The 19,938-nt window shown below is 36.2% G+C and overlaps 1 protein-coding gene across 1 annotated transcript in view; it reads right to left on the bottom strand.

Moving 5' to 3' along the window:
* The window catches only part of LOC111509913 (heterogeneous nuclear ribonucleoprotein C), a 650,389-nt gene that overhangs the window by 481,838 nt on the left and 148,613 nt on the right, over positions 1-19,938 (bottom strand). Inside the window, 1 exon segment of the mRNA XM_074171869.1 lies at positions 12,425-12,497. Coding sequence (XP_074027970.1) covers positions 12,425-12,480 — 56 coding nt within the window. The 5' untranslated portion in view covers positions 12,481-12,497.

Consider the following 19,938-nt stretch of genomic DNA (forward strand, 5'->3'; position numbering starts at 1 on the left):
GCCTGCCTAAATTGGTAGTATCTTGAACAGCACTTTTTGCAATACTCTTGTTTTTCAAATTACATAACTGTACATAACCGTGTTAGGAATCACACGTTAAAAAGTAAGACGGCGTTAGTCCTTAGCTCGCACAAGTTTCTCAACTTCTGAGAGTTGTCGTTCGTAAGGGGGCGACAGCTGCTTAACGGAAAAACAGATTTTTTTCAACAGATTTCTTTCATACTGATTCACTGTGAATGCTCATTACTGGAAAAAAATATTACAATTTGGTTTGGTGATCACAGTGCATGATCTTTGGAGCACTCTGCTCAATTATTTGTTAGGTTTGCAAATTCTAAATATTTAGGGGCATCCATCCTAATACAATTGAAAATATTTCGAAATGTATCGAATGAAATCTGGAGAAAACTGCTACTGTTTCCATCTACAGTTCAGACAAAACGATTTAGGTTTATAACTATTCAGTTAAATTTCTCAATCATCATCATCATCTGTTCTGTTTAAAATATGTTTTTCCATTAATCAGCTGTCGCCCCCATATGAACGACATCTCTCAGAAGTTGAGAAACTTGTGCGAGCTAAGGACTAACGAGGTCTCACCTTTTAACGTGTGATTCCTAACATGAATAGTGTTATTGTAACGGGTCAGTCCATTCATAATTACGTAGATATATTTTTTCGAGTGAGCAGAAGCCCATGAATATTAAGAGCAATAGAGCAACAGAAGAGTATCCAAAAGAGCCTATGAACACGAGCTTGCTGTAGGTAAATCAGATCCAACTTCAAAAAGCATCGTGGAACAGGCCTTCGCAATAAGCTTCGAAATCACCAAAACCATTACGACCGTCATAGAATAGATCTGGATAATACGCGGAGCTACTGAAAATGAAAAGTCTCCCAACTGCCCTAACAAAACAGGTAATTACAAAGATTACCTCATTACTATTACGTTTTACATCTCACAACTTCACATCTCGCTTCTGCAAGTCACAACCCCGTTCCCACTACATCACAATTGCTCCCACTCCCGACCCGCCCCTCCACTAGCCCAGTGACATAAATACAAGACCAGAACCAGTGAAATCACAGTCGACGTATGGAAGTAGGTAGACTGAGACCCTTGCAGATACCAGAGACGAGACCTGTCTTCAAAGTCGAAGCCGCAACGTCGCGCAGCGATTAGATATGAAATCTAATTGTCCTTCAGCCAATTGTGGTTTCATAGTTGAAATTTTTCGGTATATTCTCTAGTTCCACCAGCTATTTGTAAATTCGAGTGAAGATGAGAGTTAGCCGAAGTATTCATACAGGCAGTACCAAATCAAAGATTTTCATTTCTCCAAAGAAATATATTTCCATCAGTACATTTTATATCGTCATTTTCAGAAATTTCATTAGGAATCGGATATTTGTCGTTGACAGAACTCACTTGATTAGGTTATGGTTAGCACACTGTCAGTCCTGCATTGAATCTAAACTAACACTATGACTACCAATTTCATCAATAAAGGAACCACATCAACGTGAACTCTATTTCATGTGAACTAGGTTAGGTAAGGTCAAAATTAAATGGGTTTATTCAATTCTCCACTTTACCCTCCAAAGGTTTATTGTGGCTCACACCCATCCACTCTCGACCAAATGAAACCAGTTTCTCAACGAAGCCGATTAGTTTATATGATGAGTGATGTTACAGGTCAGATGGTGAGAGTGCACCTCTGCCAAACTCTGAAAACCTAATTATCGGTCCGCAGCGGGGCAGGTACAAAGTATGTGTTCTGCTGCTTCATTATTTCCCAAAAAGAGACGACACACACTGTCTTCCGACAGTCCGATTCACTACAAATGAGAATTCAGACGACAGTGACCTGTGAGAAGGCATGTTGGACATCTTCGTTCATCGCCACAGTAGTCCACAGTAGTGAATGAACGCTTTGAAGGAACCAATCCTAAACGATTTTGCCAGATTGCCAGAAGTATATAAACCTTTTTCCATTCAAGTGTTCAATGTTTGTTTGTGAAAGCCTAAAGCGATGCCAATGACAGGTTCTGTTCCGATAAAGCTGTTTGCAGCACCCTTCTTTGCAATGGAGTCAGCAGCCTCATTGCCTTCCAGGCCAGTATGACCAGGAATCCAGTCTTCCTATTGAGGAGATTCGATTTTGGCATTTTGCCTGAACCTGAAGGTAATTTTGATCCACCTGCCAACAACTATCTATTATCAATATTTTCTCTTCCTGGAGAGTCTAGTCTTCTCTACTCAGGAACAGTACTTTATAAGACAATCCGTAGTGGACAGTTGAAGGCATAATGTCAGAGAGCATTTCCAGAATGCTGTGCACCAGAGAGCAATTCCAAAGGATTTGTTTAGGGCCCAAACTCCAAATTTGACCACAAATCCTTCGACATTCCCATAGGAATAGTCTGGCTTTTTGTAAACTTTTTTCCAAGTAAGCATTTCCTCAAGAACAATGCTAAAATATTTCACCTCCGTTCCGAATGGAATAACATCACTGAGGGAAAATGGCGTTGAATCGTTAAATATTCTCCTACTGGCGGAGGGGATTATCACAGTTTTGCTGGGGTTGACACACATCTGCTCCCTCTGGCACCAACTGTGAACAATGTCTATCGTACTTTGGAGAATATTACAAGCTAACCTTCCTGACGTGGACCGTGCCAAAATGACAAGATCATCTGCATAAGCATGCAGATCTACTTCTCTACTGTCGATGGCATCAAGCAAAATATCCATCAGGAGCGACCACAGAAGGAAAGATAGTAGCCCACCTTGAGGGCTACTATACTGGTGATCCTTAACCTAAAGGCCTAGTCTTGAAGAGTCATAGTTGCGATTCTATTTACCAGCATGGCATAGATCCAGCCAGTTATGATGCCTTTTCCAGCCAGGAATGATCTCATAGATTTTGGTAGTATATTTTCAAATGTTCCTTCAATATCGAGAAAAAAAGCAACCAACTTCCATCTCCTTGTCATGTAAACTAACAGACCACCCAGTTTTATTAAAGTTGTGAATATGAGTTGTGAATAATTTGTGACCAATAAAGTTCATTTATCCATTTTGGTATACTGACATTTCTATGTTAAAGTTTTATGCAGTTTCTCGAATCCTCGTTAACTTTGATTACCCTGCGGATTTCAAATCTAAAGGACACTTTGAAGTTAGATTCAGGCGATCATAAATGTTTAGTTATTTTTTCATCATTTCAGCTGGCTGGATACTGAATGAACCACAATCCGAACAAGATACTTCAATTAGTAGCTTCATACTAACGAGTTTACTTTATGAGTGAAATCGTCTGAATGGATTGAAGTATTCATTGGTTTTCCTTCTCTGAACAGAGCAGAAAATGAAATGCTGGGTTTTTACTGGAATTGAAGGACATTTTGTGAATGCGATCTGGCAATGAGAGTTTTTAATGTGTTTCTGGTAACTTTTTCAACGCTTGATGACTTTTCACATATTTCACGATGCTTATTCATTCAATTTTACCTTTCTGGCATTTTTTTAAGGCAAATGAGATGAATAAATTAATTCATTGAATCGAATGTCAGCAGATTGTGTCGAAGTTATGATAATTTCCCTCTGATGGAAAACATGTTCCACAATTGTTTTGGGAAATTGATAAACTTTGCAAAAATTGTCAAGTAGTGAGAGTCACAATAATTCAAATTACTATAAAAGCGCGACACTGAATTTATACAAACAGTATTGTGAAGACTGAAGATGCTATTGTATAGCGAAACACGTATCACGGTTTTGTGAACTTCCAAGTGGAAATCTCACATTGAAGCTTATTTTTTTTATACCTTTTTATGATATTTATTTTCTCTCGACTTCTTAAGAAAGGACTTCTCCATGAAGTTTTTCCAAATGGATTTAATCTACAGCAATTCAAATTCAACATGAATCGCTACTTTTGCACAGGCACCGCTCTTATAGCGCCTCGAGAAAAAACCGGTATTTACCTGATTGTTTCTGTTTATATGTACCTCTTTAGAAAGAGCCAAACTTTTCAAAGTTATGTTTTTCATACGGTAGCCGGTCGGTTCGACGTGGGTGCTTTGTTCACTCACTCAAATCGACCGCCGTGTTGGTCGCTGGTTCAAGCCCCAGGCTGAACGATCGACAGAAATAACTCAGGGATCAGAGTTTCACTTGTATCGTACAACCCGTGTTAGGAATCACACGTTAAAAGGTAAGAACTCCTCAGTCATCAGCTCGCACAAGTTTCGGCTTCTGAGGGTTGTTCTTCGTAGGGGTGCGACAGCTGGTTAACGCAAAAACAGATTTTGTTCAACAGATGTGATTGGGACATCTGACTTCCATAATATTTATTCTCCAGAGAAATATGTTGAATTCTTTTTTTACTTTCTATCGAAGACCCACTGAGTAATATCAGGAATGCAATATATTGATATTGATAATTGCACACTCGTATCTTCTCCTAATTCAGATACCCAAACAACAGCTGACAATAAATATTTTCATAGAGAACAAAAAAATTATCTCAACAAAGATCTAGTGGAAAATTCAGCTTGAAGTGTTGGAATCCAATGTTACTGACAGTAATAATTTCAGTTACCCCAGTATAACGTCATTAATTTGTATTTACCATACTTTATTTCTTATATGAGCTCAAAGTTCTGTCAAGCACAGACGGTAGGCATAGGAATTTTGCTGCTATTTCACATTTCACCAAGAAACTGAATTATCCATCTCTAACCTGATCACCCGAAGTGCTGTTTTATTAAACATTATTATCCCCTATTGGAAACATAACAAATGATTGAGCTCGTTACAGTTTCAATGAAAAAGCCATATGAAAATAATCGGCTTAATAGGTTGTTGTAACAAAGTGAACAAGAATGTGTTATAATTCGTTAAAACGTGTTTATTTTTGATGCCGATAACTCGATAATTGATCGCACCGTAATGGCATGTCCACGATGGGAAAGGTGCAGCTGTGTTCCATGGCGATGATTGATTACTTTCTAATTACATTATTTATTGGTGATTGACATCACCAGGAGCACTCTAGATACATGGGTCACATGTCCGTTAAGTATGTAACATCACGCTTGGGCTGCCTGTGTGTCTTCTAATTAAGTCGTCAATACGCATGATGATGTGATTGAGGTTTCAAATGTCAAAGGGGGAAATCACAATCATAATAGCTCAGGCACACCTTTGAGTATTTTTCACCAACAATAATTGTTGTGGTGTTGATCTATACATTTTCTTTTGGAACAAATGGAATTAGATTAGAATTTATGTACCGGGTTAGCAATAGTAAGTTTGAGTACACGCCAAACGTGATGGCGAGTCTGCCCCCATGCGCACAAACTAATTTTCAATGTAACCTGTAAATACTGTTGGCGTTTGGCATTGTCTGAATAATTTGTGTTGTTTCTGGAATAATGTCATCGCCTAAGTTAAAATGTTCAATTATTTTCAAAGTGACCATTTCAACAAAAATCTCTATTTTGCATCAGGTATGTATTTTGAACTTCTTCGATTGACGATTCATTTATTTTGTGGAAATTCATGTTCACTGAGGATACACTACAAAAACACACTTTTGTCTATTTTCCACTATATGTCTTTATTGTTTTGAAAATGGTGTAATAGTTGAAACCGGTCAACAATAAAGAAATATAGTGAAAAATAGACAAAAGTGTGTTTTTGTAATGTATTTTGAACCATTGAAAACCATTAGAAGAGTGGTTAAAAAATAATATCTGCAAATAACGGAGAAGTAAAATTTCCCACCCCAAGAAAAAGCGGCCTAAAAGAGCACCAGTAACTGTTATTCCCGAATAATCCAATATTGAATGGATAATTTACGACTTTCATAGGATGGAAGGGTGTTGTATCATGGTAGAAGAGTTCCAACACAAAAAAAAAAACATTATTTTCGTAGGCAACAACGAGCAATTGTATTTCTTGATGAAACATATCTCTATAGTGGACATACATCTTCCAAGAACTGAACGGATGAATAACCAAAAGGTAAGAATATATTGTGAAGGGACCAAGACTCATTATCGTCCATGCAGGAGGTGACATAGGCTTTACACTTTATTGTCGGCTTATATTCAAAATAGGCACAACATCAGAAGATTATTATCCAGAAATGAATTCTGAAAGTTATGGTAAATGGTTTCAATAAAAATTGATCCTCAATTCACCTCTAAATTCCGTAGTTCTAACCGATAATACTCAATCCAGCCCCCAACACAAATTCTAGGAAGGCTGACATGATGAAGTGTCTCCACAAAAAAACATTATATTGACCCCTAACATGCGCCAATCTGAATTATACGGGTTGATCAAGGAAATAGGAAGCATCATATTAAATACAAATTTGATGAGGTTCTGCTTGAAAACGAACATAACGTTCTGCGACCTCCACCCTACCATCCATATTTGAATCCCATTGAACTCATTTGGGCTACTGTTAGAAACGAAGTGTCCCAAAAGAATATAACTCTCAAGTTGGAAGATGTGTGGAAATTAACGGAGTACCAGTTTGATAAAATCACTTCCGAGGAATGGCAAAAGCGTTGCCGACATATAGAGTGGAAATATTGGAAAAATATCCACAGACGTTCCAACAGAGGTCAATTCAGTGATCATGAATTCAAATGACGATAGCAGCACAAGCAGCATGGAAGATGAAGAACATTCGTATTCAGATAGTGACTGATGAAAGTTTTTATTTTTGGATAAGTGTATCATTAGATAACATTTGAATGAACTGTACTACTACGTATAATACTGAATGAATTATTAAAAGGAATGACAGTGAAGTCATGTTCCTTTTGATTCCCTAATTAAAACTAATCATAGGTACGACATTATCCGGCAAGGGGTTCATCTTAATTTATACCTGCGCGATTGCTCGCCTTCAGTCGTAGCGGGTACTGTAAGTAGGTTTATCAAAATCAAAACTAAAACTATTGAGAATCTGCTGAAGTGTCATAAAGGGCAAATCGAAAAGTTAACTCTGAGAAGTTACTGCGTAATATAAACCCCTGAAAAGTCTAATCAATCAGTAGCTTGTATTCATAAATGTTGCCTACAAATCGAAAAAAATCATCTGGAAAAATGAAATATTGGTACTCAGCTTACTCCAGTTGTCGTTTCGGAGAACATTTTTTTCAGTTTTCATAACCTTAAATTCAAAATAAAACTTTCGCTCCAAATTGTAGTAGCTCTAATTCTTTCGACATATGTCAAAAAAATTAAATGTCGATATGTCGTACGTGACAGTCTACACGAACATACATACTGGATATTTTTTTAAAATTCATTAGAGTTGAGGATCATATTTCCGTTTTTAACCTCTCTCCTGACTCACTGAGGATACACTATAAAAACACACTTTTGTCTATTTTGCATGATAGTTCTATATTTGATGACTAGTTTCGGTCATTACACCAAATAGACAAAAGTATGTTTTTATGGTGTATCCTCAATGAACATGAATTTCCACAAAATTGAAAAGTCGTCAATTGAATAAGTCTCCTCTTACTGATGGCAACCAGGTATCTTTCATTTCCACAGAGCTATTCTGAATACACTCGTTACCTGCTGAAAGAATATATGCAGGTTCTTTGAGTTTTCTAATTTTTTCATGAGTTTCTTCAGTGATAATTTTTGTTTCACTTAATTCTATACGTAATCATCATATGATTTTAGAATATGCTTCACTATATCCGAATCTGACATTTGTCTCCTTTTTCACGATGTTAATTGTTCTCACATCTAGAGATCTTGAGGTTTCACCTACATAACTTTTTTCACAGGAACAAGGTATATTGTAAATAGAAGCTTTCGTTCCTCCAACCGTATTTTCGGGTTTATGTGTCAACAGAGGTCTCAATGTATTGGTATTTCTAAAAGTTGTTCCTATATTATACCTATAACCGACGAACTGAAAACATAAACGTAAAACAAAAAAATGTCCTTCTGAGAAAAGTAAGTTCATGATCAGCGATCAATACTACAAAATATCCAAAATTCATAACGTCTACACTGGAAAGGTATATGCGATAGAATAGGCCAGTTTTATTCACAGAGTCATAAAATTCGATTGAAGAAATTATACAGCTCTTTTCTTAACATCGACTCATCCGGTGAATCGAAAGCGATTTGTTTGAATTTTGCCCCAAGAAGGAAATGAAATTGAAATGATTTGTATCCCATTCCACACATTGAAATAATCAGGGATGAGAAAGCTGATTCGAGTACAATTTGTCGTGATATCTTCAGTGGATCGTTTACAAAACCATAACACCTGTTTCTCTTTATGTTAGCTTTTCCATGCGATAGTACGAACAGAATGGACATTCTGTTCAGCTTGGTCTATATCTGATTCTTCAAGGTCAACGACAATACCATCTTGACTTTTGTTATCGAAGGATAAATGAATATCAGCTCATTAATTCAGAGTTCTCTCATCTCATTCACCACCATATTTTATTTGACCTTCGTTCAATCCAGCAAAAAAACTGACATCAATTCGAGCTTGGATTTTTCATGAAATCATCCTTCCTAGACTGAATCATTCCATAAGTAATTTCATCCAGAACTGTATTCAGAATCATTGCCAGACCTGTTAATTTGTGATGAAATTCATCCTCGGTACGTTTGTTGTAACATTACTTTGGCTTTTTTTGTTTTTTGCAGCATACTGATCAGACAGGATGCTAGACTATCATAATTCCTCAGTAACAATGAGCAAGGGGGCATCAACGACAATCACCTCAAGGCCCATGTTCACGAGGGTTCACAGGGGCCGACGATAGCACTTCCATCAAGGCTCTCCACTAGCTGAAGGTAATATATTCTGTGGTGTGGCTACAAAGTCATCGAAATATCCTGAGATCCTAGAGTGAGCCTTTCACTTCGCACAAATCTGATCGGGAGAGACAGTCAAGAGAACTGGTTCAACAAATCAACAGTTGTCAGAATGATCATTCAATTTATTATATTATTGTATTATTATAATTAACGGTCAGATCAGTTCAATACATTTCAATATATTATTTATAAAAAAAATCATCTTTGTTTCAAGAGTTTTTTCATATCACATCAATCAAATGATTTTTTTATTTGTACGTAGAAGCTTGTCAAATTTTTTTTCAATAAATTAGTTATCATGAAATATTAGAAATGAAACGTTACTGCAGTTTAGTCCTAAAAAGATATTTTCAAACAAATACAATACACCTCAGACGATTTGAATATTTTGAGTTGCAACAGCTGAATTATGGGAAAAAAGTATAATGTTGAAAATCTTTGTTCACCCCAAACTCTTTTCCATTAAGACAACTTCAAAAATGCTGTTTGTTGTGTTTTCATTATCATTTTTGTCTAATTTCTATATTTCGCGAAAATTTGTTTTCTAATTCCAAAATCTACAGAAAAAATTGCAGCAATCCAAATTAACCTTTTTCGTTTTCATGAGTATTATACATGTCACTATATATTTCCACAGATCATTTGGATTGGTGATGAATTGATGAAAGTGTTACAAAGTAATACTGTCAGGCTAAAAGGAATATTTTGATCATAGGTACATTAAAAAAATGTATAGCTGACATGAAAAGTTCTTTGAGATGATTTTCTGGTAGCTAGATTAGAGGAGAATATCAAACTCGAATCCAAAAGCAAACTAATTTTTGGTTGTTTTTCTGATAGTCTCATAACTCCTCAATCAAATCTGAACTCATTATGTTTGTGAAAGTTCATACGTTACTACTCAATACATAACCATATGGATTCAGATCAGAGTTGAAAAGGAAAAAACAATTGCGATATAAGATTTAATATCGACAATATGGAAAATTAATGAGACTATATAGATATGCTCATTCGAGACATTTGGAAACTATGTACGTGTAATATTTATTCAGATCAATAAAAAAATCTATGGGATATTTCATTTTACCAACTGAAATTCAAAACTGTCAGGCATATGATGAAAAATGAAAAAAAGATCTTCTGAATTGCAACAATATTTTATATATGATTCCGATTCTCATTTGAATCGGATATATGAAATTTGAAAAAATTCCAGTTGTTATTCACTTTTCAGAATCTACGAACATTCAATGTTATTTGGGAAACAATAAAAAAAATCAGAGAATTGTAGTTCTATTCTGCAGATTTCGGAGATTTCAACATTCAATGCATGAGTCTTTTCTTTATCGACATTCTCTAAAATCTTCTCAATAAATCAACCGAAGAACGTTGTCAAAGAAAGATTCACTGTTCAGTTGATAGACCTGTATCTGATCTGTAGCACTTCTCTGAATTAGTCTCTGATTCTTCGATATGACATGATTTTATTTCATCACACCATGAATAATTATTAATAATTGCTGTTCAGATTCACTGCCTGAATTCATTCTCATCACAACTTCATCAATCATTACCTGTCAGTGGTAGGGCGTTATTGATCCATTGGTTTCAATATTATTAATTGAATGATGAACTTTTTATTTTTCTCTGTGATATCTTAGATCAGCGTTTCCCAAACTTTTTTGCCTGGGGACCCACCTTCATTGTGGGATTTTATACACGACCCACATATTAAATAATGTCAAGTATAATTATTATTACTAATATTTTCATTATTATCATCGTGAAAATTCGCTATCGAGGAATACACCTCTAAAATCAGAATCTAAGAACTAAAAAAATACAACAAATGAAAAAATTAGACTTAAATCTAACGAAATGAACTTTAAACGTTCAAGCCAGTCTCGAATATACCTACACAGTAGTTGAATGGACTGACGCCTATCATAAAACAACTACTTCCCTGGCTAATACCATGAAGGGCGTTGGATAATATCCGACAGGCGTCAGTGCAGGAATCTTCACAGGAATATCATTGACTTTAGGTCGATGATGGCCACTATCTTGCACTGATAAGTCGCTAATGAGCCCGAAACCAGTCTGCAAGTGTGCCCGTTCCAAAATTGAAGGTCGACCCTTTCAGTGTATTGCAAATTGCATATGCAGGACATTTTCTGTGAATATTCCTGCACTGACGCCTGTCGGATATGATCCAACGCCCTTCGTAGTATTAGCCAGGGTAGTAGTTGTTTTCTGATAGGTGTCAGTCCATTCAACATACTATATAGGTATATTCGAAACTTGCTTGAACGTTTAAAGTTCATTTCTTTATATTTGTTTACTGCCAGTCTCCAAGTATAGCCCACTGACTAATAAGAAAGTTTTTCTTCCAAATTCAGAGGAATCGGGCAAATTTCGGATATGCAGTTGGTTAGTACCTCGTCCACTAGATGGAGTGACATTTTGTTGTTCGGTCCAATTTAGGAAGAGGAATGAAATACTATGAAAGAATTCCGATTTTCAATTATCAGTCCAAAGGGTATGGAATATCATTGACTTTAGGTAGATGACGGCCACTATCTTGCACTATTCAGTGGCTAATGAGCCCGAAACCGGTCTGCAAGTGTGCCCGTTCCAAAATTGAAGGTCGACTCTTTCAGTTGTATTGCCAATTGCATATGCAGGAAATTTTCTGTGAAGATTCCTGCACTGACGCCTGTCGGATATAATCCAACTCCCTTCGTGCTATTAGCCAGGGGAGTAGTTGTTTTCTGATAGGCGTCAGAAAACAACTACTTCATTCAACCTACTGTGTAGGTATATTCGAGACTGGTTTGAAGTTCATTTCTTTAGATTTGTTTACTGCCAGTCTTCAAGCATAGCCCACCGATTAATAAAAAAATAGACGTGTGTCTGGTGGAGCTGGTGTTTACGAATTACAAGAGATTCTATATATGGGTTGAAAGTTGAAAGCTTTAAACGTAGGTCACTTTCCACACAAAGTCTATTTCTATATTTATTTTTTGAATATACCAAAGTGGAGAATGCCCTCTCACACAAATATGTGGTTGAAAACCCCACCAGCTCTTTCAAAGAAAGAACTGGATACTCTTCCGTAACCTTCATTCAAAATGGGAAAAACATAAGTATTAATTTTTTTTAATCCGCGACCCATCCAAATTGCCCCGCGACCCATCAGTGGGTCGCGACCCATAGTTTGGAACCACTGTCTTAGATAATATAGGAAAGTATTCTTTCACGGCTGGCGTCAATGTGTTGGGTTTTTCCGTGGTGTTCTTTGGTTATAATCTCCAAACGTTTCCACCCGAAAACCAACTGAAACATCTTAGATAATGATTCCTATTTTTTAATTTTCACTGATAAATGTCATCGGGTAGGGGGGAAAAAAAGTGTAGCTCATCAATCAACCTTTCTCACTCGCGAAAATGCTTTTCAGTATTAGTTTCAATGTTTATGAAACAGTTGAGGAACCATATTCTACATATTCCAAAGTTGATTCGCTCTACTTACTTTTGGCTCGCTTTTTTGGCAGCAGCGGTAAGTTTGTTAAGGTCCAGAATATCCATCCATGTGAATTTTAAACCTGAAAAAGATAACCTGCATAAGTTTCACATTATTCAATATTTCAAAAGAATGATTTTCATTACAAGATTTATCAATTAGCAACCTGGGGACTCCGAAAGTGAACTATGTTTCACCTGTGAACTTAATAGGGTGTCAATACAAGTATATTTCTACATTGGAAGATATTCCATCAGGAAAAATCTTAAAGTATATAAAATATATTCTTGGAATAAATTGATGGATGTTACTACGTGGTAGTAGTACGTGATACAATTAGAATGAACAGTTCATTGTAATTATTTGAAAAGGGTCTCAAAGGACGAAACTGCAGTAACAACATTAGTTACAAATAAAAGTGGTATAAAAACATAGAAAGTTTTTTTTGTCTTTTCTCATATATTCTTGGATTCATTAAACTCCTTCTGATTAAGCATATACCTCGAAAAAGTTATGAAGAACCTGTTGAACAGGATTTATTGCCAGGATTTGGATATCAGGCATGATGACAGACACAGTGATTTATTATGAATATCAGACTGGTAAAGTAAGCGGGCTTAGAATGAACCAAATTCGTTCAATGAAAATCTCAAAATTGTGTTTTCTTCCATGTTATCAGGTGGTGGTAGAATTGACTGAAAGTTCAGTTCAATAATAAATATAACTCTGTGCCACAAATCACATGTAAATAGTAGCCTCTCAGAAACAATCATGCCACTGAAAATTCTACAGTAATTATGCTAATTCAAAACTGGCGAAAACTGTGCAACTCCTGACTATCTACATTTTACCAACGGTGATTTTCCTATAGTTTTTGTTTTGCTAGTGAATATGAATAAAAATTTAGCAAGTGCGGACATTTTTTCCTCAAATTAGTTTTATCATAAAACTAAATCATACAATGAATACTCACTAATCATAGGTGATGAGACGTGAGAGTAGCCCAATCATTCTTTCCCAGCAGTGAAAACACTGTGATAATTATGGGCAATATTCATGTAGAGGAAGCATCTTTTCTGAGAAATTCATAACAATTAGGACCTATACCCTGAGCTGATACATATAACACCATTTTCAAGATTAGTGTGTCAGTAATCATTGGGTATGTGGATCGTATTCTCTGAGCAGATGTAGCGAGCCACTGATAATAGAATAGAATAGAATATTTATTTACCAATATTTGATACAATAGTGTATATTTGGCACGTCACTTAAATATCACACACAAATAAATATCACAAATGTCACAAATAAATGTAGAGTCATGTAACAAAATCAATAAAAACTGAATCATCACATTTACACACATGAACATATTTACAAATATGATTGTATAATATAACTTATACTTGTCAATTTCACAAAAAAACAGGTGTATATGAGACAAAACAAAATATTTGTCAGGTGTATATGGAATAAAACAAAATACTTACACTACACAAAAAGTTTACACAATGAGGAAATAATTTAGATTCCTCATTCCTCCTATTTTCCCTTTGACACGTCATTTAATTCTATTTATAAACTCATCTATACTATAAAAAGCATTCAGCATCAAATATTTTTTTATTTCATTTTTAAATGAAGATAACGTCATTTCTTTCATAGGCTGAGGAACACAGTTATACAAAATAATACAGTTATAGTATAGAGAGTTTTTGAATGCAGCTGCGTTTTATGCCCAGGTATCGACAATAATTTTTTATGTCGTGTATCGTACATGTGCCTTTCCGCAGAGGTATTGAAAGAGAGTATATTAGTTTTCGCGTACACCAGACATTTATAGATGTAAATGCTAGGTACCGTTAAAATATTATTATTTATAAAAGTTTGTTTACAGCTATCTAAGCGATTTATATTGAAGATCAGTCTCAGTAATCTTTTCTGAGCAACAAAGACGCGCTGTAAATGACTCGATCGTCCCCAGGTTAATATATTCAATGAAATATGTGAATAAGCTAATGCATAGTACACACTTACAAGACCCTGTTTGGCAATTGTGTCTTTAAGCTGTAAAATTGCAAAATAAGCTTTATTAAGCAGCTTGCAGACGTGGTCAATGTGTGGTTCCCATGTTAACTTGCTGTCTATAAAGGTGCCAAGGAACTTAGTTGTTTCAGATAGAGCAAAATTACAGCCAGGTGTTAATGGCCTCCTAAGGTTAAAGTTCATAAAAACCGTTTTCCCATGGTTTAAAATAAGTTTATTTCTTTGACACCACGCATACACTTCGTCAAGCGTTACCTGAGTTTTGTGGTAAAGTTCCTCCTCAGTAACACCCGACACAGTAACAGTGGTATCGTCAGCATACAAAGTGGTGGCACCATATTGAATATGATTTGGTAAATCATTAACAAAAATTAAAAAGAGTAGTGGGCCTAAAATAGAGCCTTGTGGAACACCGAGAGTTACGTCATGCATGTCTGATTGGCATTCATTACATTTAACAATTAGTTTTCTTTTTTCCATGTAGGAATTGATATAGCTTAGAAGACATCCTCTTATTCCGATACTATATAATTTTTTAGACAGTATGTTCCTGTCCACTGAATCGAAAGCTTTCGATAGGTCAAAAAATAGATTTAAAACATATTTGCCATCATCTAGCTCTTTATATACATTTTTGAAAAAATGTGCGGATGCTGTCTCTATTGATTTTGATGGCCTAAATCCATGTTGACAATCTGTAAAAATTTTGTTCCCTTCAATATATGCTAAAATGCGGCGGTAGAGAATTTTTTCTATAATTTTTGAAAATGCACTTAGCATTGTAGGAGGCAATAGCCTCCTACAACTAACTGGCCAACAGAACAACAGTAGTCTGAGTACAATATGTTGAATTCGAAAAGAAAATCCTATTTTTCAATATTTTCTGAAAAATGTTTACAGGTCTCAGATTTGATTTATATTTGAAGACCCCTTCAAGAAAATTTCAATTCGTTTTGACAGAAACGATGACTAATTACTACATTAGGCTTGTCAGCTTCACTTGAGGATAGATAATCGGCGAAACCAATACTTGTTCACTTTTCATTCTCCAAACATGATTCAATTCAAACCGGAGCGTAAACCAACCTTCAATAATCACGCAACTATGGTCAACTAGAATATCGAGGATGCCATCATGATGAATACCTTGATCTCAGCACATTTCATCTGAAAACGATTAGGTTAGGTGTCAGAGTCAGGCGAAGTATTTGATGTCGTTGAAAATCAATTCGGGAATTAGCTTAGCCTCATGTGTAAAAGTAAATGAAGTTCTGTTCACATCTTCCTGTATAAAATATAAAGCCAATTCAATATTCTCCTCAATAAGAACATTTCGAACTTCACCTGAACAAGATCATGGGTTATAAAGATGCTAATATGGAGACATTTGAAACTCAAAAGTTCATCGCAACCTTCCTATTGTGGAAATTCAGCCATAACTTGTACAAAAAAGAATATTTTTCAGGAGGAAACGGGCGATTTAGTATATATTCTCCTATAATGTCCCATTAAAAAAACTTAGTAGCCAAAATTGTGTATTTTAATTCGTTCAATCGGTGTGTGTGTGTGTTTTGAAGAAGTATTTCATTCTGACAGTGAATTCATTGGGGAAAGGATGTTAAAGCCATTTAGTGTCAAAATATCTAATATCACGTTTGGCGCTACCGGAATTCAGAGACTGAGTTAAACTCTTTCTGCTTTTCTAGGTGTGAGTCAGTTAGTGAAAGAACTGCAAATTCAGATGATTGAGTTTGTCAAATCGTTGATCGTATACTTCAAACTTCAAAACTTATTGGGTGCTACCTACCGGCAGAGTTAGAATGACCAAGTTGTCTTTGAATTTCGAACTGTCAGAAAAGTATGTTAGATTTGTTCAAATTTCATTTTCTTGTTTTCATTGAAAACAATTGTTACTCTTTCAGTTTTCAGATATTGCTCTCTGAAGAGATCTCATTGAAAAATTTGTCTTGCATTAGACTAGTTGATTAAAAAATAATGTAAATCTTATGAAAAAAACAATCTCCTTTTGGGATTCATTTTTCTTCATTTCCTGGAAACATCGTTGAATGTGACGCAAACTTCATGAAAAGAACTGAACAATGATTCCAATCGATGAGCATTAATAATTGAATGAGGTTATATGCATTCAATCCATTTACAAAGTACTTGTTTTTCAAAGTAATGAGTGTGTACAGTCGATTATTGTTTTGTTGTTGGCGTCTCAAATAAAGTCATTCTGAATCAATGAAACTCAGGTGTCCCAGAGCCAGATTACAATGTTGGTAGGTCGGGTCAGAAAAGGTGCCGCGCGCTGGTATTTTTGCACCTTTTCAAATTTGTTAACAATTGACCTTAGATTTTTCCATTTTCTCATCTACAGATGACAGGCTCTTTTACGGGTTGATTTATCATAGCATGTATATTTCCAAACCGGACACTTTTACCAACACGAGGATTGTTATACTCTTCTCGATGCGCGTCTCACCAACCAGGTTAGCACCTTCAGGAGATAAAGATGCCAACTTGGTTAGTGATTTGAAAGAGTGTCCGTTCACGCCAAAGGTTCCAGTTTTACACAACATACTTCTATTACTTCGGAACCGCCTGTTTTGTCCATTCCTCCCAGATTCTCGAAAAATTCTGCAGTTTCAAGAGTTTATTGCGTTTTTCTCACATCTCTTCCATGATACCCATTCCAACAATATTGTGTCCTGTACTAATTTGTAGAGGTCTCTTGCTGGATGTAGGTCATATTTTTTAGACATTATTTGGATTGCTGATGGATTTTTTGCCTCCTATGATCCAGTACCTCACATTCATATGAAATAGGACGAGCTGTCTCTGTCCCCATTTTGTCATTTCAATGGACAGTCTCCAGTTAGTAGCCTTATAAGTATTTTAATCTGATTTCTACTTTGTCGAAGTAGCTCTTCAGTTCACTTTTCGGACATGGTTTTCCCATGTGTGTTCACGGGTATGTTTTCCCAGTACCCTCTATGTTTTTATAGGCCCATTTTCCAATCTCATTACGCACCAGTCACTTCAATACCTCCACAGCTGGTTCGGAGCCTATATATGGAGTTGATGATAAGTGTGTGGCACACTCACCAACTTTTTTGTTACCTGTAATGCCTGAGCATTCTGGTACCCAATTCATTCGTGTATACCATTTTTCTCAGTTTTTCACGTCATTCCCAGTGCTCCAAGTGCAGCTCAGCTGTCTGATAGAATACTGATCCGCTCATTTCATTGATGCCTCAAATAGTTATTCCTTGCGTTATGTAAGATCAGATACATTTTAGCCTAGAAAACTAATGTGTACCGATCGAGGGTGTAACTGAAATTGAGATTTCTCCACGCAGAAAGAATTCCAGCTCCCATTTCAGCTCCCAATACCAGGTATTTCGGTCGAGTTCATTACCAGGTTAACTGTTTATTCCCCACTTTTCGCGGTTTAGAACTTCAACTGTGAAGTATGTGTTGAACATGTATTTTCATATAAGGAGGTCTTAGAACATTATTAGAAGAAACGTTCAATGTAGCTGTAGAAGTAATTTTCATTGTTTCCGTTATTTCTGTTATTATACAAAAACCATGGAACTGAATGGTTTCAATGACTTCGCTGAGTCCCGTCCGATTTTCCCAAGTTATGGAATGAAGGTGGACCTAATCTGTGTCTAACTTCAATCATGGAATTGAGGCTAGAATTCACTGTGCGAGGAGTTTTCTCCATTTTAGTTGCCGACTCGGTCAGTAAACATCAATTTTTCAGGCTGTAGTATAAACAATCTTGCAATGTACAAAAAAAATTATGAGGCCTCAACGGAATCAGCGGATATATATTTTCACAAACAGCCGACTGTGGTGCGAGGACCCTCAGACATCGCTGATGAGTGTGCCAACTCCATGTATAGGCTCCAAATCAGCTGACGAGGTACCCAAATCTTCGATATTGAATCAGATTGGAAAGTGGGCCTATGAAGAACATAGAGAGTATTGGTAAAACATACCCGGGGGCACTCACAGAAAAACCTTCATGAAGGAACTGTCAGAGAAGTGAACTGCTGCAACAAAGTTTTGATTGGTTTTCGGATTTTGCCGTTGTCCTCTGTGGTTATAAACTTTTCAGTTGCAACTGCGGCAGTGGCGTCTTCTTGACGTATCAACTGAAAGTGAAGCTCTTATTACTGTCGTGCCATTAAGATTACTGATTTTTGTCGCACTTTCTGTAATGGCGGGTTCACGCGTACTTCCGCACGATTCAGGTGACATGGATTCGTTTTGGCACTTTCCAATGATGTGTGCCAGGTCTTCGGTAGATATGTTATCCCTTCCTTTCTGTTGAAATTTTCTTGGTGTTTAAGTATTTCTATGGCTTTCAAATACATTCTTGTTGAAAAATGAGTCGAGGTTGCTAGCCTCTCGGTATTTTCGAACAGGTTATTGTGTTCCCTGTCGGACAGTGCATGTTCAGCAACTGCAGACTTCTTGGTCTGGCCCAATCGGCAACTCCGCTTGTGCTCGACTAGGCGGGTACCAATGCTTCTTTTCGTCTGATCGATATAGACTTCATTCACCACAGTTACATAGAATCCAGTAAACCCCTGTTCATTTGAGTGGATCTCTGCTGTCTTTTGCTTATCTCAGATACTCCGATACTTTCTTCGTTGGTATGAAGACGGTGTGGATTTTTGCCTTCTTTAGAATTTTCCCGATTCAGTTTGTGACACCTTCTATGTATGGAAGCTAGAAGGTGGTGTTGTGGAAGTACGCGCGAAACCGCCATTACAGAAAGTGCACAAAAAATCAGCACTATAAATGACCCGGCAGAAATGAGAGCTTCAGTTTCAGTTGATACGTCAAGAAGGGTACTTCGAACACGCCACTGAAGATGACTGCCGTAGTTGCAGTTGAAACGTTCGGAGATCATAACGAAAGAAGACCAGGACAAAACCCAAAAACCAATAGAAACATTGACGCCAGCCGTGAAATCTCACATTCCTATATTATGCTGCAACAAAGCAGAAATCAGCTCAAAATAATTTTATATTCGATTTATCTAGAATTGGAAATATACACATCGATGCATGAAGACTATGAAGATTAGTTGGGTAGATCATCGAACTGAAAAAAATTAACAAAATTAATCAAAATGATTGAATACCGACATTCACTGATACCATATACGATTTAGAACACATTGAATTGCTAGATTTTTCTACTGAGATTTACTCGAACACATCAACTGCGAGACTATTATTTCAAACTCAAGCCATAAAAGTTTCAATTAGATTTTATATATAGAATTCAAATTTCAATAGCACATCTATAATGCGAATACAGTGACTACGCTGCCTACGTTGAAAACAGTCGATTTATTGATTATCAATCAGTCTCGAACATTTATGGAAATGATGAATTCACAAAAAATCAAGAAAGCCTCTGTTGGAGAACTGAAAGAGTTCAATGGAAAC

This window comes from Leptinotarsa decemlineata, unplaced genomic scaffold (genome assembly GCF_025532065.1).
Source record: "Leptinotarsa decemlineata unplaced genomic scaffold, Ldec_3_MD MMD2_tig00000035_RagTag_RagTag, whole genome shotgun sequence".
Taxonomy (NCBI): domain Eukaryota; kingdom Metazoa; phylum Arthropoda; class Insecta; order Coleoptera; family Chrysomelidae; genus Leptinotarsa; species Leptinotarsa decemlineata.